The sequence below is a fragment of the Trematomus bernacchii genome, unplaced genomic scaffold (genome assembly GCF_902827165.1).
Source record: "Trematomus bernacchii unplaced genomic scaffold, fTreBer1.1, whole genome shotgun sequence".
NCBI lineage: Eukaryota > Metazoa > Chordata > Actinopteri > Perciformes > Nototheniidae > Trematomus > Trematomus bernacchii.
The window spans coordinates 2,792,531-2,817,691 of NW_022987801.1; the positions used below are offsets into that span (position 1 = coordinate 2,792,531).

General features: G+C 39.5%; 1 protein-coding gene across 1 annotated transcript; it reads right to left on the reverse strand.

The window, feature by feature from the left end:
• Nucleotides 1-794: 794 nt before the first annotated feature.
• vax2 (ventral anterior homeobox 2) lies at nt 795-22,859 on the reverse strand. The gene is made up of 3 exons (XM_034150208.1): nt 22,265-22,859; nt 17,931-18,118; nt 795-2,510 (listed from the first exon to the last, which is right to left on the reverse strand). Exons 1-3 carry the CDS (start codon nt 22,491-22,493, stop codon nt 2,028-2,030), a joined length of 900 nt encoding a protein of 299 aa, XP_034006099.1. The 5' UTR covers nt 22,494-22,859; the 3' UTR covers nt 795-2,027.
• Nucleotides 22,860-25,161: the final 2,302 nt, after the last annotated feature.

Here is a 25,161-nt window from a genome sequence, read left to right on the forward strand (position 1 = left end):
CGCAAAGAGCCCGGGAGTGGATAACAGGGGTTTTCGTAGTACTGCTGGGGCCTGAACACAACAATGACAAATCACCTGCTATACCGGCACTACACGGGTGCAAAAAGGCCGCCAGACAGAGGTTTTCTTTCATAAGCTGAGGTCAAAACCTTCCCATGCATTTACCTGCAGCTGGAAACACGCTTTAGACGCAGCCTGGCTTTTACTCGTGAGCAGCTTTTTAAATTGATGTCACAATAGTGGTCGCTTTTTCTTTAAAATAGGTGTCGAGCCACCTACAGCGAGCACATATTAAACCTCACAATGAGAAGACATGAATGGGTAGTAAGAGGTGGAAAGGAGAAGCAGCTGACAGAAGTTATGAAAAGGGGCGAGAACTCATCTGACACAAACAGATTGAGGGCAAACTGTGGGGAATTGCAGGCGAGATTTGATTTTCTTTGGACAACAAGGAAACATGGCATCATATGGGAAAAATACAGCTGATTTATGTGGGGTGTCTCAGAGTGGGCTGTTTTCTGATCCTGGAGTCAATTTAGGTTCGGGAGGATCATCAAGTGTCGAGTCTCACTAAAGCTGGGATTTTTCAATAAGGAGAAAATGGGGGGCACATACATGAGGATGTATAAAAACCTACTAACATAAAGTGCTTTCAATGGGGGGGGGGGGGGGGGGCAAGCAGGAGGGCCAAACGTCTAAAGAGGGGGAAACATGGCGCAAACACAAATAAAGAAAAATAAAATATATTATTGAAAATATTTAAGATGCTGCAATGTAAGCAGACCGTTATAGTCTCCTGTGTAAAAATACATTTCTTGTGATTATGGATATGACCTGATGAGAGAATACTTCTGATAGTTGTGATAAAATGGGCAACTTAAATAAAATAAAATGTGAAAATGTGGGATTTCCATTTTTTTTTCTCAGAGGCTGTTGTGGTTACTTGTCATATATGAGAAAGAATGTAAAGATAATTGTATTTTTTTGTAGCTGGAACTAGAAAATGTGTGGATTTAGCTTGAAATATGAACACAATTGATGATTAAAATCGAAGAAGACCCATTTGTCGATCTTGAAAGCGGCCTTCGTTTCCGGCCTACACACGTTTGGTTCTGTAAATACAATAATTGTTCAAAAAGTTGGACGGATGTTATAAAAACCTAGATTTGAGTCTGATTTAACGGTCAAAATCAATCAAAAACTGTACATTTGGGCTCAAAGGTCATATCTCAGTTTGACCTTGACTTCCAAAGCTTGGAGTCTCACCAGCTTCCTCACACACTTATCCTTCTTAATGTTCTTTTATATTAAAACTATGGGATCTAGATATGTGAGTTTTGCACCATTTGTCCAGATCCTACCACATTATTTCATACACTAACACAACCAAATAAAGAATTTACATAAAACTACTGCTGGACACCAAACAGACTGATATTTAAATGCTACGATTCTTTTTTTTTTTTTCAGTGTTTCTTCCATATTGTGATAGCACATTAACTCAAATCAAACATGGCCACTTGTACGGGAATATGTACTGAAATGTGTACAAACTGCTCTCTTTGAATTATCACTCTTCTTATTCAGACGCTGATTCAGTCTGAACTATCCATGTCAAGTATTATTTTTTTTTCCTGAACAGTAAAATTAAGGCTTGTATAGAGAGAGAAAACCACACGCACAAACTCACTGGACAAAAAGTGAATAGTCACTGAAACCACTGCGAAGAGAGCGGTGATAAAACATCTGTCTGTCAGGGTTCACGCAACACACACACGGCATTTCCTGCAAAAATTCACAAGTTTTTTTTTTTATGTGGGAGAGTCTCCGTCACATCACGTCCTTCCCGCCATCTTTTCACCATTTTGTGTCAACAGTGGCACAAAATGGTGCCGCATAGATCACATGATCCAGGTTTTTTTCTTTCCCCCCAAATCTGGTGAAAGTCAAGAGTTAAAACAGATTTGAGGGGTGGAGGTCTGAGGAGGAACGCTCTTTCAGAGACGAGTCCCCAGGTGTCGCGGGACTTAAGAAACCGTCTTCTTCCCACCATGATCCACCTCCTTCCTGTCCAGCCGCATGTACGGCTCAAAAGCTGAAGAACTGCACCCGTAGACGGATGTCAGTTCGTGGTGGGCGCCCCCCAGCAGCGGCATGGAGAAGCAGAGGGAGTGATGGGGGGGGACGCCCAGGCGGGGTGAGGGGGGTGTGCCGCCCAGCGAGGGCAGCGACAGCCCGAAAGTCCCCCCTGCGAGGGAGGAGGGCGGAGTGCCCATCCCCGGAGAGGTGGAGGATCCGCCCGGGCTGCACAGCAGGGAGCCGTTGGAGGGGTGGGGCCCCAGGAGGGAGTTGTGCGGCGGGATGGGGCCCGAGAGGAGGCGGCCCTGCTCCAGGAGCCGCAGGATGTTACAGGTGGCCAAGGACTCGTTGGAGGAGGAGGAGCGTTTGTCCGAGTCCTTCGTGGTGTCCTTCTTCTGTTTGGTCCGGCGGTTTTGGAACCAGACCTTGACCTGCAACAAGCGGTGGAGAGGAGAGATTCACGTCAGTATTTTTTTGTCGCAAACGCACACTTTGTCAGCAGAAAAGTCAGTAAAATCGATAAATAGGAGAGAATACAGGAAAAAGGGCTGGAAAACCAAACAAAACAGAAAACTATATCCTGAGCTTCACTGGGTTTCCACGTGGCGTGAAGAGAGGTCAGTAATACCTTGTCGGGCTATTATCATCTTGTTGTCATATGGGAAGAATTACATATTTGTGGTGTCTTGTTATGATACAGAATTCAAATTACATGACAACAAGGGAAAAAAGCGTTAAAAGAAACTCCGAAAATCTGTAAATTGAGAGAAAACTTCTCCATACAAAGACATTTAGTTCAGTTTGTGTTTTTCCATTCAGGAAATATTCAATTTTGCCCAGTTATTATAAATAAATGATTAATAATAAGATTTAGAAAGCAATACGTCGGTGTGTGTTTGAACGTATCTACAATAGTTCTGACACCAAACTAAACCAAACTGCTCAAAGTCACAGCTTCCACTTGCTGCAATGTTTCATAACTCGTGAACTTTTCACCCCCACTTGTGATTTTTAACATTTGAACACGCACAAATCACTGATGTCTTACACTAACGCACCCTGACATTACCCTCTTTACATGCCCAAAAGTTGTGGCTGGCGCAGGCTGGAAACAAGACTTCTCTGTGACCTCCGCCTGCTTCATGCACATCTATGCTGTAGCATGCTAACGGTGATAGCACGCAGCACCTTAGCAGTAAACCAGTCGAACACGCATACTGAACAAGCAGAGATGCTGTAATCCCCCGGCACAGGCCATTGAATCAAATCAGTTGTTTTTCTCTGCACATTTGGTCATGGTAGCACTTTACCTGCTCTCTCACTTCAAGGCCCTAATGTACATATGGGGGGAGGGGCAGTGATATCGAAGCTATGCAGCAAAGACGGAATATTATCAGTCACGATATGGAGACTGAAAGTAGAATAGAGGTATGTGCTAGAGTCTAAACATAGCCATACAGTGAAAACGTTGACTTCAATTAAATGTCCACAGATTTCACATACCTGCATTTAGGTTAGTTGAAAGCAATATTATTAAGTACAAATAGGTTCAACTTAATATTAATGCTTTCAACTACTACAGGACAGACATAATACATTTAAGTCAACGTTTCAGTTCTTTCAGTGTAGGATTTGGAGAGCATTTGCAACATGAAACATTTCTGGCTCAAGAAGGTAATAAAAGGGAATATTTTAATTAAAAAAACAGTCATAATCTGCTCCATCCTCCTCTCTCACGGCAGGTAACTTCCCCACATCACGGCAGCCGGCAGCAGGTTGAGCAAAGCTCGGTGAACTCTGCCTGTCCTTGTTCGCCGTGTTTAATTGATGGAGTGCAGCGTGGCTTTGATGTATAGCGTGTGGAAACGTTCGGGGCTCGGTGGGATGTTGTTTGGAGGTTCAACGCGGGGTCACGGCAGATCGCTGCACGGAGAGCACCAGCGAGAGGAATCACACACATCAAAAATGTATGCCATCCTGACCGAGTTTTAGTGTGTTTTCAGCGCGGTGGGTGATTCTTTGTTGGGCTATTATCATCGTGTTGTCATAAGGGAAGGATGAAATATTTGTAGTGTCTTGTGATGATACACAGTTCATATTAGATGATAAAAAGGGGAGAAAAGCGTTAAAAACTCAGAAAAAGTCTGTAAATTGAAAGAAATTAGAGGGATTTTTGTTATTTTTCAATTTTCCATGCGGCAACTATTAACATTTTCCTGGTTATTCTTTTAAAATGTATAAAGAATTGTATTTTGAAGATGATTTTTTATAGGTTGGTCTGTGTAGAGGAGTCCTTTATATACAAAAGTTCTTACACCATTGATTTTCATTGTTTTCACTATCAAAAAAAGGAATAGTGAAGTAAAAAAATATTGAAACAAGGCCCATCATAATGTCTTGTGTACTTCATTTACACCAACACTCAATTTAGATTTCCGGAAAGTTTCCATGGGAAGTTAAGCTGGGGAATTTTGGAAATATTCGATGCAAAATGTATCAAAAAACATGACATTTCAACAGATCTTTTTAAGTAGAACAGAACAAGTTTTAATTCTTTTATTGAACAATTATTTGTTTCATTGAAGAACGAAAACAGGAATGTTGAGTTAAATATTACTCATCCCCCCCCAAACCCACTCATTAAAAAATGAACAAAAATGCACCCCCCATCCAAAAATCCCCACAAAGTCCCATTCAAAATATTAAATGAAAAGATGTGGCTTCATTTGTCTCGTGCTTTGGGCTCAAAAGTGTGATTCAGTCTTCTCAAAATCATCTGTGCATGTGATGGAGGAATGCACAGTGCCTGTAGGGGGTGTGGTCTCAATAGCCATGCAGTAAGCAGTGTGCTATGGCATGGATATTCAAGTGTACTTGAATGGCATCTGTTTGTTTTAGTCAAGATTATGCTAAAATGTACTTTCCCCAACTATATTTAAGTTCCCTATGAAGAGCCAACTTTCAATTTAGAAAATTCCCAGTTTATTCCCATAAATTCCCGTTAATTCCCGTGGCAAGTTTCCATCTTTGAAAATTCCCGGAATTTTGCAACCCTATATACAACAGATTAAAGCAACACAAGGTCACATTGAGTAGTGGTTATCGGTAAATGTGTGGGACTAAAACAATTACCTTTATATTTTGGATTCTGGTCCTTCTGGCTGGTTCAATAACTTCTGATAAAATGGCTCAAATATGCTAAGAAAGATGTTTATCATGAAGCACAAAACTGATGCTTGTTTTAATACAAATCTGTGTTACCAGACACAACAACAACCATGTTTATTCCTCCTATATTTTGCAACCGTCCTCCCCTGCCCTCCACCTAAGTTCACCCAACACAACATGGAAAGTTGTTACGCACACACTAGACTTTCCATCAGCCTCTTCACAATCTTCGTAGAATTCCAGTGATCTAATCCCCGATACCTGGTTATCAAAGCACCTTTGTGCAGTCAGCACCACGTCTAAAAACAGCAATGTTACGAAGAGTCTCCTGATTGGTTGACACATTTGTTGATAGTGTGGAGGTAATCAGGCCGGCTGGTGGTATAGTATCACTGCACTCTAAAAGCTCGGCAGGCAGTTACAGGGGAGCGAGATTCTCGTACTGCCACTGACCACGATGCAAATAATGGGATCGGAGAGCTCAGGGAGGAATGCTGACGCCAGCAGGTCTTACTGTAAAGAACAGATGAGGCTGGGAGGGAGGGAGGGATAGTGGAGATGGAGATAAGAGGGGAGATGGAGGAAGGGAGGGATTATCGGCACAAATGATCTCCGTGAAGCTGCTTCTACATTTCTTCCCCGTTAGCTCACACACTGCCTCTCTGAAATCTCTCTGTGCATTTTACTCATGCGCCACCGCCTGCCGAGCACCCACCGCCTTTTAAAAGCTTTCATTTCAGATGAAACTCCCAACCTCTCCCATGTTGTGGGCGGGGCTTAATCTTCTATACTCCCATCCATTGGTGGGGGAGAGAAAACAAAAGGAAGCTCGCTTGTTGTGTTTTACCGGGGGATTTCATTAGAGGGAGAAAATGATGAGAAGGGAAGAAAGCAAAGCTGCCTGCGATACATCTACACTATTGGATGTAAATCCTTTTTAATGGGATCCAGGGTTCAGAGCAGGGGCAGAGATTACAGAGGGAGATCTGGATACGGCGTGACCTGCATTTGCCCCTGGCCTCGCCCTCTTCACCCCGCCCTGCTGCATTCTGGCCCACGAGGGCGAGGTCGGGGCATTGGGGGGGGATCAAGGACTGAAGTGAGGGTGGCAAAACCAAAACTAGTGGACGCATGGTTGTACCCTCATATTGTGATTGCGTTTTAAGGTCAAGCACTTTTTTCTGCAATGTTTTACAGTCTTTTTTTTTCAATTTAAGTGTTATTTACTGTATACTGCTTCCATTTAAGAAGAAAAACGCTTGTTCTGTATCAACCAATCCCATGAAAACAGCAACCACACTACCCTGTCCTGTCAGGGAAAAAGGTTAATTCATTATAACTTTTATCGACAAATGCCTCACAAAGATATGGTAACTTTAAATAAGGTTCAGGTGTTCCCTTATTCCAATGGGTACTGAAGTAAAAAGTGGATTTGTTGGGAACATCTCATTTCCAAACATACTATTTAATACACTTCTTTCATATAATCTGATTGGTTTAAACTGGAAATACATTGAACTACGGAAGCAAAAAGAGGACAAAATCAGAGCGAGGTGGGACGTCATTGCGCCGGATCAAGGGCCCAAACACAAGGTAGGGGATAGAAATGAGAGGGTGGGGTTAAATGCATGCAGGGTGGGGTAAACTCAAGGTCAGGGAGAGATGATCAGGCCGACATGCATGAAAACACCAGCCAATCGGGCAGAGGTCAGCCAATCACAGGCCTGCGTTGTGAATCCAGACAGCTGCAAAGAGAGCGGCAGGCAAACTGGGCTAGAGGTAGAAAGGTTAAGCCAGATCAAGACCCAGCGTACAGATCCACCGAGGATACATATGCGTCTATAAAATAAATCAGCTAAGCCCCGACCCACCATGATCCAAGTCACAGTTAGAATAAAGAAAATGTTTGCTTGTTTAGACGTATATTTATCTCTGTTTTTAATCACTTTACTGCAACTCAGCTAAGCGGAACTGGTCTAAGCTACGGCCATGGAGCGCATTAACCCAAACATCTAACGTGATATAACGCTCGCCGCTATAATGCCCATAATGCTGCACAGAGAGGAACGTGGGATTGTGACGGTAAAGTCTTTAAAGAAGGACACTTGGTGACAGTCCTTCACACTTTTCATGACCCCTCCAGCAGCTCGCTGCTCCCGTGCTGACCCTGCTCAGACCCCCTGATCACAGGCATGTGATGAGCCGCAGCACACAATGAAAACTCTTTTCCGGAGAGTTTGTACCAGGCGGACCGGCGGCCATTCATCTGTGTGTAACAGACCATTGGATACTCAACTCAATCTAACGTACCAATGGCGTTGTATGGGAAGGCCCATCGGACGCCATGATGAAGAAACTTAAACGTAGTGCGCTAACACAATGACTTACTCAATGTGTGCAATAGACATAATTTTTTTTTTTAAACATTTACGGATTATACAAAGATTACACCATAAGCAATTAAGAAATTGTAAAGGTCACCTATTATGCAAAATCCACTTGTTCATGTCTCTTCTTCATCAACATGTGTCCCCTCTGTGTAAAGAGACTCTGAAAGTTTCAGGAAAAAAGATTCTCTCTCTTTTTGTCCTGATCCATTTTTATAAAAACCTGTCTGAAAATGAGCCGATCAGATTTTGGCCACTTTATGATGTCATAATGATGTTTTGGCTTGTGTAACCATTAGCCAATCAGCAACCAAGGTAACCCCCCCCCCCCACCTTATCACCTGAATCTCCTCCGAGAGCACCATTGTGTTCTTTGTAACCAGATATCTCTCAGAGGGGCGTGGGGAGGGGCTCCTTATTTTCATCTAAAGTAACAGACGGAGAATCAGCACTTTTGAAACAGGGCTGAAACAGAGGGGATTATGGGATGCTGCAATGATCTGTTTGGTATTTGGAGCCAAACACTTCAGAGACATGTGTTGTATATATCTGAGACCTATAATAAAGTAATGAAAAACAGTGTAATAGGGGACCTTTAAATGATTGCCTTTCACAAGAAACTGGCCACTGTTTAGGTCAATGTAACTCTTAATTGTTCAGACTGGAAGAGCCTTTGATTCAAGAAAAACCAATACACACAAATTGTGTTTAGAAATCAAGTTAAAAAAAGTTTCTTTATTCATATTTTGTTTTATTAAATATTACATTTCCGTTGCCGTTTGGTGTACTGTACCAGGGATAAAACCACTTCAACTATTCATGTGATATATAAGGAAACATATCCTGTTCAGCTTCAACATTAAACAAATACATACAGTATATATGGTTTTCCATTTTAAACCAAGACACTAGGTAAAAGTTCAAATCCAAATGCAAACTTCAAGATGTGTAAAAAAAGTGTTTGACCATAAGCATATGCACTAAATCGGCTGTCTAAACCGGATGGGCCCAAATGGACATGAGTTATTTACCTAAATGATCTCTGTAAGTCTTTAAAGTCAGAGACTGGCATTTCCTGTCTGGGCCACTAAACGTTGGTACAGTTGAACAATTCTTCAAATTGTATTTGCCTTTTTTTTACTTCAAAAATGCTTTTATTTTGAAGAATATGACATTTTTGCTTTCAATAGCCATGTGAACAGGTCTGAAGCGAAGGTTTCAGATGACAGAATCTCAGTATCATATATGGGAAATTAAAGGAATGAAATTGTTCGCCTGAATTAAATCTCTGGCATTGTGGAGTTGGTTTTAAACCAGCATTTGGACAAGTGTGTGCTTTGCAAACCAACCCAAGTTTTTTATTTTCCCTTAAAATCCATCACCCTTAAGATTAATAAACACTAACGATCACTTCATATGAGACATAAAACCCTGGTTCTGCTCAAGTAATTTTCCACAGACACTCGTCTCCATCCATCTCTTCCTCTCCTCATCAACCAAACATTGACTACATTCATCTGCCTCCCATCTTTTCACTATTTCATAACATTCATCTGCTACTTAGTAATATATATCTACTATCTAATATATATATCATTCCAATAACTTGTATATAGACTCGTACTGCACTATTCCACTTTTTTTTCTCTCTCACTTATTTTAGAACTATTTTTCTTTTTGTATTACTTTTACGATCTGTATTATTATGTTGCATTGTTGGAGAAGCCTGTGACCTAAGATTTTCAACGACATAATTACTCTGTAGCTATGTTAGTTTGACAATAAAGAACCTTGAACCTTGAACTATACTTCCCTCAACAAAATCACCAATACCACCACATGTATGTCCTGAGTTGAATGTGCAAATGTATGCCGATGATACGGTCATCTTTGTACATGGGAAAAACACTGAAATAATCTCATCCTGTCTCTCAAATGCTTTGGACAAGGTTCAACACTGGCTGAACAACATTTGCTTACAGTTAAATGCAAAAAAAACAGTAAGCATGATGTTCAGTAAACGACCAGTCAAAATCGAAGGATCCAACGTGTTTTTAAACGGAGCAGAAATAGAACTAGTCCCCCACTTCAAGTATCTTGGAGTCATCTTGGAAACTTGACTTTTAAGAAACATATTAAGAAACCATCAAATACTATTAAATTCAATTTGCAAAACTTTAAACAAATTAGACCTTTCTTAACTGTCAATGCTGCAAAGTCATACCTCCACTGTATGATTCTATCCCACATTGAATACTGTTTGACAAACTGGTCGTTTGCTTGTGCCACAAACCTGAACCAATAGCACAGCTGTACAACAGAGCTATCAAGGTGTTTGACAGAAAGCCAAATTCATACCACCACTGTATCATCCTTGAAAAACACAATTTCTTGAGTTTTGACAATTTTAAGTCTTTTAAAAGTATGTGTTTTTTTTATAAATGTTTACATGGATATTGTATTGCTGCTATATTGTATTGTCATGTCATAAATACTTGTGTATTCTTTTGCACTTTTTGCATTTCATGTATTTGTATTTGCTATGTTTGTAAATGTCATTTTCTTAAATGTTTTATGTGAGGGACTGCGGATGGAAAGTAGCTCAAAGCTAAATCCGGCATATTTACGCTTGCCACATTTATTGTTGTAAGTGTTCATTAATGTGCAATGTGCCTACCAAATAAACGATTAAAATAAATAAAAAAACATTTCAGCTGACCCCAAAACCTTATCATCTAACTTTGAGCGAATAAAAGCGACGTGGTCCTCCATCGCTGCAGCACATGTCCAGCCAGGTTCAGCCAGGGGTTAACCCCGTCTTATAGAAGCTGGTAGATATGGCTGCCTAATCCTCCTTAGCGCAAAAGCACTTGGGACTGTTTACGAGGCCCAGCTCTTTTTCTCTCCTCTCTCTATCCACCCCTCCCTCCGGCCTTTTACAACCATTCAACAGCCTTCACCTCCTCCCTTCTCATACTGTAATGATAGAGATGTGCAGCACTCATTCACCGAAGAAATCAGCAGGGGGGTTGATTGTGGTCCGTGACTTTTCTTACATGTCACCCCGCAGCCACTGGAATCAACTTTGGCAAAAATAAATAAATAAAACTGCTGGGTCTTTGGTCTTTTAGGACTCATGTTTCTTTTGTTGTCAGAGATGGAAATAGCAACACAGAGGTCTTAAGAACTGATGATGGTTGCAACATTTAGCTGCCATTTTTTCATTAGTGCATGACACACCCTTTTGCCCCCATACATCTAACACTACATATAATGCATGTCCATCTGTTCCTGATGTTTTATTCCATGCCGGCATACTTTGGGCTTTAACTCAGTATAAACTATAATAAATATATATTGAAGTTTCATGTATTTAAATTTCTCCGCTGAATGCGTTTGTGTAATTAGTTAATACATATGTGATTACTACTAGAACCACTATATAATAACAATTTGAGTGAATATGACTAAAGATTTGTAAGTTAAAATACATTTAAAAAACATTCCTGGCCGTTTTTTACTATCAGAATTGAAAGTCAGACTTCCTAAATTAAACATAAACATTTGACATTCCCCTACAACGTATTTTTGGATTTCATACGTCAGGATTTGACTGTATTTTATTTTATGAACACATGGTTAAGATTCCAATCTCCACTTCAGGTTTGTGAAAGATGTATTATAGATGTACTGCATGGACAACCTTTGACCACCATGGCAACTCAAGCTCCAAAAGTAAAAACCACTTGTATCAAATCTTGGATGATGTGGTCCTCCATATGTTTGGAAAATGATTCCTCGCCTTCACACACTTTACTCTGCCAGGAGCTGATGAAACAAGTCAATTCAATCTGACAGAGTGATTAAGGACAATCGCAAATACGACTTAATTGCCATTATGTCCTTGTGATTATCTAATCAGTTGATTAGATAATCAGAGCCTCGCAGGTTTCTTGACCGTCAGTGAGTGGAACAAAAGGACGATGGTCTCGCTTCAGCTCAGAGAAATGAGGAAGGACTTTGTTTCTTTACATCACCAAACATTTTCTCTGAATGCATAAAGCAGCAAGTGTTTCCCTGTCTGTCTGCGTCCCTTCCTATCTCTTTCTCTATTCTGAGTGTTTGGACAATCCCCGTACTGTGCTGCCTCCTCGCTGCTACATCTGCACAGCGACACGTCATGGCTGGGTCCTCGACGCCCAGACAAGTGGCCAGACACCGGCTGTCTGACTGCCATTGAGAACAATACACACAACGAGGCATTCACTGTACGCAGACACAGAAACTTGTTGTCTACAAAAACACTGATTTCCTACAGTACGTGGTATCAAACGAGCCTATTTTTCTGATTTTCAAGTAAAAAAGCAGAAATGTTATCAGTTTTCAACCTCAGAGTGTAGTCCTGTGTCCATGTACAACAATGCCTGGACAATTGTACAATCCTTAATTAATAAAAATACTTATATTTTGTCCCATTTGCAAAAGCAGTGTGTAAAACTGGGTATTTAGATTGATCAGGTCATACAAGGGTCAACTAGTTTTAATAGAGGCTTACTCTCTCTGGGATATTCCTCCTGCCGAAGTTCTTATTATAATATTATGTTTTATAAATAGATTGATTTACAAGAAAATGATTAACATAAGTCATGAAGATCCTTTAGAAGGACAATACCAGCTCCAACACGTGACCTACAGCCTCCCTCTGTTGCAAGAAGCTAAACAAATATACAAGAAGCATCATTTTTAAGTTTTACACTTTCTAAGACACAATAAGAACTACATAGTAAAAATACATCATTCTAGGACGTTTTTTTATCTTTGCATGGACATTTTTTATGGGAATTGTATTCAAACGAAGCTCACATTTGTGCGGCGTTCACTCATCTTTACATTAAAGATTAAACATGATTCCATCACTGAGCTCCGTCCCATTTGCTGCAGGATTAAACCCCAGCCCAGACACCATTAAACCCATTGCTTCTCCATGGAAGAGCTGCAAACAACAATGGACTGATACAATGGCGTCAGCTGCACTCAAACTCAAAGAGCTTAAAGTGACCACACAGCGTGGTGTCCTAAAATCTCCTGAAGTCACACAAATCATCCAAGAGTATAAGAAGATGGGAGAAATCACCTCCAAATGTATTATCTCAAAAAATATTGAGAACAAAGCTCATATTTACTCAACAAAGTTAGCAAAAAAAAACAGCAAGTTAAGCTTTCTCTGTGCTCATTTACAGTAGATCCACACAAATCTTAATTAATACCCATGATCCTCCTGCACATACCTTCACAATAAGAGCTGAAGAATCCCAGATCATCCATGTGTGCTATCTGTGAAAATCCACCAGTAAACTAACCAGAAATGTACCAGAAATGAAGAGGCTTTCGTTTTTTTAGGTTACGGTTTCTGTGTGTTCCTCCCCTCCTGCTGTGTTCCGCTGTAGCGGGGAGCCACCTGCCGGGATGAAGGAGGGAGAGCTCCGTCTGTAACCGATTACTCGGTAACGCGTTACTTCAGCAGTGTGAACGAGATGTACGTTTCATTCTCGCGATGCTGCAGCTATACTAATACCGCAAAATACGTTTATTGGCGCATGTTTATGGATGCATTTAAGTGTCAAATATCAGAATAGGAAGGAACCATCCTAAAGCAGCGTTTCTGTTTCATTCATTTCAGACGGGATTTAATCAAAGGTGGAAGAAAACCCGAGGCTCTTTACTGGAGTAAAAGTAGAATTAATGTGGTCTTAAAATATTGAAACTTCGTGTATCTAAAGTCAAAGTGCTGAGTATACCGACTAGCTCCTTTTTAATAACAGTGTTGCAGGATAATAATGGTATGTTTTTAAAAGGAAAAACACGTCAAGTCATTTTAATGTTAGTCGTTCGTCTTTAGAATTTTTTTTGTTTTAAATACTGTGTATATTTAAATTGATGTATTGTATCACATCATGTGTTTTCATGTAGCCTAAGTAGCTATCTATGAGTCTTTTATAATCATACTGGAGTAAAAAGTACAACAATTGCCACCAAAATGTAGTGGAGTAGAAGTATGTGTAGCAGGAAATGGAAATACCCTTGTAAAGTACAAGTAGGCCTATAGCTATACGTATAAATATAATACCTGAGTAAATTTACTTGGTTGGAGTTTTCTTCTTCTGTAATTTGAAAAATGTAGGTTTAATTGATGGGTTAAAAATACGATATTCGCGGTTGACTCGTTTACAATTTACGGTTTTGGTGGATGAAGGAGAAAGTGAAGATATGAAGTTTAACGTAATTGAAATATCTTGAAATTGTTAACAGCGGATTGGAACAATAAGACGCCATCCAATTGTAGGCCTTGACGCTTTTGGCTTTTATTAAGCTGTTTTCTTGTTGTAGCCTACTCTTATTGTGTCGTTTTGGTGAAAGAAATGCGCAAAGTATACGTGGTATCCAAATTGCGATGACACGCTATCTATCACACGTTACGTCAAAATCACCAGACATACATTTGGAAATAGTATGCTTTTTTAAAATAAACTTTCATTTGTTTAGTAAGTTATCTGCTTGTTTTTTTTGGAGACACATTAATGGAATTATTTATAATAATCGCATTGTCAATCATCATGCCTTTGAAAAAATAGTAGTTTTCTATAATTAGATGAGCACTCTGTCCCATTAGGCCTTTGCAGTGTGTGTGTGTGTGTGTGTGTGTGTGTGTGTGTGTGTGTGTGTGTGTGTGTGTGTGTGTGTGTGTGTGTGTGTGTGTGTGTGTGTGTGTGTGCTGTCTCCTGCCTCATTGCGTGCATGATCAGTTCGAATACCTGACCAAACTAATTGGAGTTACAGCATGGGTCAATGACCAAATCCCCAAACATTGTTAAAAAAACACTTAACGATCTAACCTCCCATATTACTGTAATTAGTATTTGTGTTTTAGGAACAGACAAAAATAAAAAGGCCTGTCACGTTCATAAAAACAGTGTGTGATAACGCTTTAATCGTGTTTTGGGTATTAATGTTTCTGAAACAAAAGTGAAAGTTAATTTGTTTGAAAACTAGAGAGAATATGAATTTGGCAGATGTTTGGGTTAACAATGATAAACAAAATTCGATATTTTTCTTTATATTACTGTGAATGAATTCGTGGCAGACAAACAAATCTGATTAAATGTTTAACAGAAATCAAATCCTAATCATTTCCTCACGTTTATATAATATTTCGATTGCACTACCTGAATCTATGATCACATCAAATGCGAGAAAAGCTTTGTGCTGTAAAAAAAACAAATGGAAATATGCCAAAAACACGACTTGTTCAAAGTGATTTCATATTCCAATGCCTTTTGTTTAGCTTTGAAATAAGCCTACACTTTTTGTTTGCAGGGATAAATAGATGGATGATAGATTCAAATGAAACAAAGTAAGAGAAAAAGGCTAACTCTTATAATGGAGACAAACACACTGTAATTCACCTGAAAACCACAAAACAACTCGCTTAATAATGTCCTAAAACTTTGAGAGCTCCCTAATGTCTTTTTGCATGATTTGCCTTGAATGCTGAAATATTCAAACGCCACACATAATGCCAACTAAAAGCCTTTCGATCTAGAAGCTGCTTCAATATCATTAAGAAAATTCATGGGTTCAATATTTCACGCCATTACGAGCGAGGACTGGAGACTTTTATTATTTACATTTTGTTCTCACTTGAAGGTCAGGCAGTTTCTCATTCAGCCAATCAGCGTCGCCTGACAGCAGCAGGAAGCGGAGGCCCTCCCATTAACACCCCTAGTGTCAGCGCTAATGAGGGACACAGTGGCTGCTCTGTGCTCCCCAAACGTGTAAGCGCACACACACCAACACACACACTCAGACCCTTTATGTGTGAGTGTGTTTTTTGTGCTTAGATATTAATGTTGGGTGTACTCCAGAGCCAGAGGGATGATGCGTAAATCTCCTGCAACAAGTGTTTTGTATACACAAGAGGGGATTTAAATGCCAAAAAAAGACACAAAACCATCCCCATGGCGCGTAATTGAATATTGTTATAACCAAAATATACTTTAAATGTATTTAGTGGCTTGAAGTTGTTTCGTTTTGAAACCTAAACAGTAGCCTCACCCCATAGCTTTATAAGAAATGTTGTTGGACTTAGGCGTATTTAGACGTGGCGAAGCAGTGCGTGATTATCCACAACTTTTCTTATTCGATCTTTATTTGGAGACCATACTGCATGAATATATAGCCTAGCCTACATAGACGATGTCCTATGTTGTTAACATACAGGTTTATGTTGGATATAAAACAGGTGGAGAGTTAAGTGACCCATATGCCCATTTTAAAATTATAGCAGATAGACACTTTGGATAAAATAAGCAATAGTTGTGCTTTTTCCCCCCAGAATGGACTCTCAATAAAGAATCTGAAATGTACAGGAAACATACAACACCAATACACAGTGTGCTGGAGTTTATATCCTTTCGTGATTTGTAAATAAACAAAGAAAAAACAAATTTTACGCACAAAAACCCAAAATTGCTGCACGAGTTACAGTGACTTTAATATAAACACGCTGTTACTGCAGTGCTTTGCAAGTTGGTGTATAAGTGATGACGCACATAATAAACACAGAGGGGTTGGGCTCGTGGAGCAGCAGATTTGAATGAAGCGCGCGGGGGCTTTATGGCTGCTATGAAATGTCAGGAGTGTTTAGAAGAACCCGGATGTACCGACAGGCCGATCCACTGTGTCTACCAACAACACGGGGCATTACCGTTTCTAGTTACGATACAAAAACACACACAGCAAATGGTTTATACTGATTTTGTGAGCTGCACTGGAAGTAATGAGTATTCGGTATATATATACATATATATATATGTATATATATACGATATATGGTATTTTGGATGTTCTCATTGCTGCTCAGGATAGTCAAATGCAACCATTACGCATTGAGTAACCGTTCTGCTTTTATGTCATACACTTTCCAGATTGTACAAATCAATTTAAAGTAAATGTTGACAACATTTTACATTTTCTTTTAAATACCTGGGCTACATAAATTATCAGGCCTAGATACAAGGACTCATTTTACTCCGATATAGATATTTTACATGTTTTGGGTAGAATTTTTGCATTTGAAAATCTGATTGTGAACAAGCCACGTGAGTGTTTGAGCGTGGCAGCTCTTCTAACCCTCTGTGATTGGCTGAGGAACCAATTAAAGACCCCAACAACACCTGTGACTTTTTTCAAAAGTTAGGCTACTTTTAATCGAAATGACTAACACAATTTGCTTGACAATAAATAAAATACCTAAACTTTGTAACTCAAATGTAAAGATATCCTTTAAGGATTTAGCCACCAGAGGCTAGGCTAGTTAGCTTATGTGACAATTGTTCTGCTAAGTAATTATCAACAATGTTCGTTATAGATTTTATAAAAACGTAAATTTCATGTTTGTTTTCATTGTTGGTGCAGCTTTTAGCAATGGGGTTTCCATACTTAAGACCAGTCAAAGTACCAATACATTATTGTCAAAATACATCCTTACAAGTATAATCCTGCATTCAAAATGTTACTTAAAGGTGGGGTAGGTAATTTTGGAGAAACCAGCTCGAGATCGCTAGAATTTGAAAATACACAGCCGGAAAAAATCTCCCACTTCCTTACAGAGCCCCTCCTCCAACACACACGAACGCGCACATGACCAATGAGGGCACGAGATAAGTTTGTGCACAGATGGAAGGCTAACAGGCAGGTAGGCCATCCAGTTATTTTAGCCGGGCCGCTAAAATGATTAGTCGTGCTTTTTACAGTATTACGGCTTCCACAGATGACATTTTTTTATGGATTTTTTGTCAAAGCACTTAAGATATTCATTGCTATCGGGATGTTAAGAGCATTCCATGGAATATAACAAAAAGTGTATCTCGAGCCGGTTTCTCAAACTTACCTACCCCACCTTTAAGTACAATCACAAAAGTATTATCAGCTGTAGGCCTACTTAAAGTATAAAGAGTAAAAGGTGTGGCTGGGTGTATATAATTCCACATTGTTGCAGTAGCATTTTACTTTTGTAGACACAGTTCCGATTGACTTTTGGGAAAATGTTTAAATAATGTGACTTAAAGAGTTAGTCCACTAGTTTCATTCTGAGAGATGCATTTAAAGCAGTTACATAAATGTAGTGGAGTACAATTACATTATTTCCCTTTTCAAATGGAAGTAGAAGTAAAGCCGACAATGGAAATACTCAATACCTCACTGAACAGTAGCCTACTTGAGTAAATTCTTCCTCACCTGAGTTTCGGAGAGGTTCAGCTGCCTCGCGAGCTCGGTGCGCTCGCGCCCCACCACGTACTGGCACCGCTGGAACTCGAGCTCCAGCCGGTACAGCTGCTCGGCCGTGAAGGAGGTCCGGGTCCGCTTGGGCCGGTCCAGGTCGAGGCCCTTCGGCAGGACGATCTCCCGGATGGTGCCTTTAGCGTCTGCGAACAAGAACACAACGAACAGTTAGACGTGGATTTTCTTGCCGTTTTTGTAGTAGAGATTTTATTATACGCTATGCTTTTATTTTGAAGGGGGAGACAGTGGGTGGCGGGATTGGCGCACAAGAGATGGCAAATGGTTATTTACCGGGGTAAGCACCAGGATATAATAACTGTAGAGCACTGTTTGGTATTGGATCATCGAAATACATGCACATTAAGGATGGAGTTACATTTTTACATGTATCTCTTAAGAATTTTGCCGCTACACAATATAAACACTCAACACACACACAAAATATAATATGAGTGGTAGACTATTTTACAGTTGTAGGTTATAAAAAAGTTAAACACAAGTTTCTTTGAGGTGGTTTATAGGCCTACATGTAACCAAACTGATGTATTAATAAGCAGTTAGGCTTATGGCTTAAAATGGTAAAAGAGAGTGTTAATGACACATCTGTGCCCTGTGAAAGAGGCCCTTTTGTCATATACTGCCTATTTACAAAAGCGTTGTAAACATAATAACTAATAATAAATACTTGCCATTACATAAATGTATCAGTTTCAGGAAAACCTAATGTTTGTTGCTGAGATGTTCCTCAAGTTAGGATGAATCCCTCTGCGTAATGTTGTTCCACGTGACTGTGGGTGCAGGCTACGTCAGTCATGCGTACATAAAGAAATATCTTGTACTTTCATTGACCTAACACTCCTATTTAAATCCTTGATTCAAAAGCGTTTGCAGCAAGAACGGCTTATTAGAAGAAAAAGCACACAGTGGGATAAAAATAAACGGAGATTTGTGTTGAGTGCTGTGACTGAAAGCGAGGAATATGTGTTCAGGGCCATTCGGTGTTTTACAACGAGTGATCGTGCACTTAAAGGTGGCATAGTTTTATTTCCCTGCATGGAAAATCATTGACAATCAACAGTTTCACTTTCAACTGTTTCACTTTTCAACTGTTTTCAAAGTCTGTGCGTCAGTATCCCTCAACAACGACAACAACATCAATGACACCTGTTTGTTTATTAGGTCAGGTCTATTATAGGGTCAGGTGTTTTTTGGTTATAGTACATTCAATTTTATATTTATCTAGTGGGGTCGTTTGTCACACATTGTCTAATGATTGCGTCGATCTGTCCAAAATATTTTCTGTAGAATAAAAAAAATTAAAATTAAATAGATTTTTTGTTTAAATGTGTACGAAACCAACATATATTAAAAGGTAGATTTTGGTAAATACAAATAATAATATAACCTATATCCTGGATGTGTCAGGGTCAATACACCCCGCCCTGGATCCAGGTTATTGTCGACACTAATTAATAAAATGTGTTAAGGACACATTTTATTGTTTTAAATACCCGTTTCAAACCGTAAAATCTGTTTACTTTAGCTACACTGTAGCCGGGAATATTTGTTGGTATTTATCACATTGAATGGAAACGCAGGTCAGACAAGACCTCCTCTTTGTCCAGGGTTTTGAGGTCATAAAATATGCAATCCAATAAAATATGAAGAGCACTGAATTAAATATGAAACAAAACTGATTGAACCGAACATCTATAGAGTTCTGTATAGGAAAAGTACCGCCTGCAGTTACCAAAACTATATGTAACAGATATAAACTGAGTGCATTTATATAATATTAGCTATAAAAAGGGAATTCAAAATTGCCTTACATTAAATTATATTTAAAAGCGTGGAAATATAAAAGAAAAAAACAATATGAAGTTCTGACATACAGCAGATGTAAAGGGAGAAAAAATGAATGCGTAAAAAGAAGAATGTGGGCTGCTTCTGCTAGAGCATAGAAAACAAAAAAGTTAATGAAACGCAGTAATTTAATCAGTAAGTACCCCCGTAGTGTAATAAAATGTTATTTCAATCACAGGGGCAGTTATTCTTCAGTGTGTGGTTAGCCTAGAGGCCTAAGATACATAATGAAACATGCCTGAGAGGTCTCCATCTTTACGCACGGATTATGCCTTTGCGTAACTCGCCAGGCAAGTTAGATATGTTTTAAACCCTCCAAATATTCAGATGTACATGTACAAAATGTTCTTCCCTGGCTCCACTAGAGAAGGGAAATAAATAAATAAATAACAGCTTACAGTGTGATGGAAACATTTGCAGGCAAAGGAGGTGCACCAGCGGCATTACGCAGACCTGCTGACCTCTCGGTGACCCCGCCTCTGTGCCGAGCATCCAGACTCGGCTTCAAAAACAAATCCTGACACTGCGGGCCTCACCTCTCCGTGTAATGTACATTATATTCAGAAGAAACCAGGCCCACATCCCGGTCCTTATTCAGGCCACATTTCTCCCCTTTAACCGGCGATTGATTCAACAGAAGCCATGATAAATCACTATATTTAACACAGTTTATGAAAACATGCCGGCCACGATCTCATGTGAAGAAATGCATAATCTCATGTACACGAAAAAACAAGTTAAAGCCAACCAATAATCCTTAAACTGATATACTTCTAAATATATATAACCTGCTCTTTATATTTTTTCTGGAACTGACGACGAATCTGAAGAAGCAACAACAAATGTATCTGAATCCACGTTTAATTGTTTCCTTCTTTCTGCATTTTTTCTTCTCCTCCTCGCACATTCTGTGGCCTTCATAATAGTATTTATTTGGTGTTTTTATATTAACTTTAGCCTCATGGAAACGAGTAACGGTTCTTCTGTTTGGCACAGGACGACGCACGAGTTTACGTTCAATAAAGGATGCATCTAACCAGCCAGCAACAATAATATCCACAACATGCAGCCTATAACTGGCCACATATTGATTCTGCCCACAGCAAACAACCACACAACGCTGCAAACATACTGCACAAAAATACAAGTTGTTATTTTAAATTGCATCCTTTTTTTTTTACGGATAGGATTTCTGAATGGAGGGGAATCCTGTAACGTGCTGACTTTGTGTTATTAGTGAGCATTACATAGAAAATACCCTTCATGTAGAAAATGGCCTGAATTCAAAATATGTCTCACGTAGCTTAATAATTGTATTATCTAATTTAGATGTATCCACTCGCTGGGTCTTTCCGTTTACGTGCTTGCATGTAACATTTAATTTAACATAATTCAAACGTAAAATAAATACAAATTATTTCAGATGATTTAGATTTAAAATGTGACTCCAATACAAATCATGTATTATTACAATACAACTATTTAATTATATATTATTAATTTGAACAAATGACCAAATTGTATCCCTATATTTTATTCTCTGACTGCAGTGGTTTTATCTTAATTTGGTGGATTTTTAAAAAGACTTGCAGGAGGGCGTGGACACTTAATAATTCTGATGTTCATTAACATAACGTTGGCACACAAAGACATTCAGCTACTGACAAGTAAACTACACACACACACTGTCACACACACACACACACTGTCACACACACACACCGCTTCATAGTGGTTATCGATGGAGAGCTATTAATGTTTTATTTATTATCATCAGCTCCTTTGTTAATAATTCTACAGTAACAGCCTACAGGGGGGAATTTCCTCTGATTATAGACAGAAAATGTCCCTCTGTTTGTATATCAAATATGATTTCCAACCTGTGTTCAAAATAAAGATTTATTACATGCTTGAAAAATCATATAGCTATTGTTTTGATTGTTAAATCTGACTAATTCCTTTTCAAACGAACACAAACAAGTCACATCAGATACAGACTGTACCAAATAAGGTTTGTATACGTTTAATTGATTAAATTATACACTGCAATTACTGATTTTATTTTGGGATTGATATACGGGTGTGGTGTTACAGTCATTTGGGTATGACGGAAGTGAAAGTCGCCCATTGTAACCACAGCAGGGGCTTTAGGGGTGTTGTATTCAAGCATCAGTCCAGACACTTTTAGGCTACATTTAATATCTGCCTCATTTCAGTTCAGGATATTTTAGAGTAGCATTTTGACAATGCTTTGATTATCTAACAACTCCAGATTCAGGTTCATGTTTAACAGCACGTCTAGTTATTTTAATTATAGTATTATTGAGCCTATAATTACAGAAGGCCTGCATATTGTTGGGACAATTGTGGACTTCCTGAAACCTCTCCCAGTTTGTGAATTAGTTTTAAATGTTGCGTTCACTTACCTCTTACTAATATCCTCCGACAGTAGTCAGGGTCCACTCCCAAAAGTTTGTCGTGCCCGTCTTCGCTGGAGGACGTCGGGGTGGACGCTGAGGTCCCCGGGGTATCGGTGGAGCTCTGAACCGGGGACCGGCTCCCTATCTCGGCGCGGCACTTCGTCTCCATCCGGTCCAGCGGGTTGGGTCCACATCGGTGGTTCCCATCGCCCATAGTGGTGGTCTGATCGAACATCTACAAGTAATAGTTTTACTCTCTGAAGATAATCTCTCCTTCTGTAGCTGCTCACCTCGTCTTTTACTTTATTCTCCTCTTTGCAAGTGTTCTGCTTTGCATGCCCTCTTCTGCCTCCAAAAATTTAAAAGTAGATCCAGTTACAAGGAAACCATGCACTCCTGTTTGGGAGCCGGTGTGAGATTCAGGTGTCGCGGCATGACGGGCAGAGCAGTCCAAACCAGAGCAAGTGCTCTTACTATAGTAGCCAGGAGAAATGCATGGCGCAACCAGATCTATGGAGGAGGTGCCACAAAAGAACACACACTGCTCACCCACGTAGAAATACAATGAGAGGATCGGCGGTGCACCAAGAGAAGCGGTCACAGTTCACCGGGCACAGGGAAAGTTTCTCCCGGTGCTTCCCGAGCAGCCTGTTACTTCAGCCCCGGTAACATCCACTGCCTCTGCGGATCCGTGGGTGCATGTTGTTGATGGTTAAATGGCCACATAGAAGGGGGTCTTCTGTCAACAAGAAAATATTTGTAGTGTTGAAAACCCTTCAGTATTCGGGACTCTTAGTACACATTTACGCACAAATAAAGTCAGCTTTAATCGTTTGTTTCACGCACGCTAACACCCTGCCAACACTACAGCAGAGATGTTAGTGTGTGGAGAATGTTTGTAGTGACACCGTAATACACTTTACAGAGGCAGGAACCTCTCACGTCACTTCCTGCCTACGCACTTCTCGTCGCGGATTGGCCCGCCGGCTGGGCACGTTTTGACAAGACGATGAGCGCGCTGCAGTTTAGGATCAGGCGCGAGGACATGAGACGATGGTGGTGCGCTTCCGATCCGGGGAAACATCCAAACCCTGTTCTCACTTTCAGATGTTGTTTATTTATTTGTTTTAATGTTTGTTTTATGGAAGGACTTGAGACAATGACCTTCCTTCCATTATATTTTTTTCCCTTAAAACTAACCATTCCAGGTTAAAAAATAAATAAATAGAACAGTAAAAATCAATAAAATTAAACACATTTAAAATCAGTCAAATTAAATAAAAAGTTAAGACAGGTAAGTAAATACAAATATATATAAGTGGGTGAATAAAAAGAAGAAAGACAGGAACATATTAAAAGGTGTTGAAAATAAATAACATTGACTTATTTTCAGATATTGTTTTAGTTTTACAGCCGAACTTTTGAGCTCTGTAAAACAATGGGAAAGCAAAGAAAGTAAGTTCAAATCATATTTAAAATATCACACATTTAGATCAATAATGGGACAAACAATTCACAATGTTACAGATATTAAATATTAAAAAATGAATTGAATTTATATATTTACATTGAACGTATGGTATAAGCCAAATCAATTCATATTGGAAGTAATTTCTAATATTATTTCTAAAAAGAAAAGTAGTTTAGTCCCCTTAGTCGTATAAGGTACTTTTCTAAATGTGTTCTTTGTTAAAATGTCCTGAATTTCAAATGTTTTTCTTTCTCTAAATGCTTTTTCATAACACGATCATTATTTGTATCATCACAAAAATAAGTGTTTTTCAAAATTGCCGTTATTTGTGGTAGCAGAAAATATTCAATATCTTTAAAAAATATCACCTGTAATCTAAAAAAGATATCGGGCCTCTCGACTCATATTTATCACAACCTGTTATTATTTAGGGATGGATTATAGTCCATTACAATGACATTACATCCTGAAAACGAGAGTTGAACAACGTGATGAGTCAACAGGTGTTTCTGTTATTTTGTCCAACCCCTCTCCAAACACCTCAAGTCTTGTTGTATGAAATGTCGATGGCACCCTGCAGAATCTCCTGGATCAAAAAGAGCATTTAAGGAGAGGTTACTATTGGTTTTCCATCTCATTTACGATCCTTCACTGTATATAGGCACACAGCCATCTTCCTCTAACAGCAGCTATTTCCTGCTGCTGATGGAGCAGCCTGCAGTTTGTTGTGATTGTGAAATCATGTCAGCTGCAGGAATGACTGACAACACCGGGTGGAGTTTCCTCCTTACAGGTGAAGCGTCTCTGAAAACACTGCAGAGGAGAACAGGAGGAGGAAGAAAAAAGGATTTTGAGCGGGATTATATAATTATAGTTTTGCCATGTGTGTGTTTTTTCTTATTTTTCTTATCCACGGCCGTAATTACTGCACACACAGCCATGGGTCGTTACTCCTTTCAGCTGGCCTAATCTCACACAGGATGAATAGAGACTGTCAATCAGACGCAGCACTCAGCAGCGAGACAAGAGGGACTGATTGCTGCGACACACACACACACACACACACACACACACACACACACACACACACACACACACACACACACACACCACACACACACACACACACACACACACACACACACACACACACACACACACACACACACACACACGCACACACACACACACACACACACACACTTTTTCGTCCTCCTTTGCAGTGTTTTTTCACCCTCTGGTGCACAACTAAAAACCTTCCAAAAAAGCAGATTTTTTAAACTTTTTTCTGAAGACTGCTCATATTTTATAAATCCATTTGGTGTCATTTTAACATTCATTATTTTAGACTGCTGCTATCGCTTTTGCACTACCTGACACCTTATATAATTTATTTTATAGTTGATGCACAGTGGAAATTGCCTAAAATAAG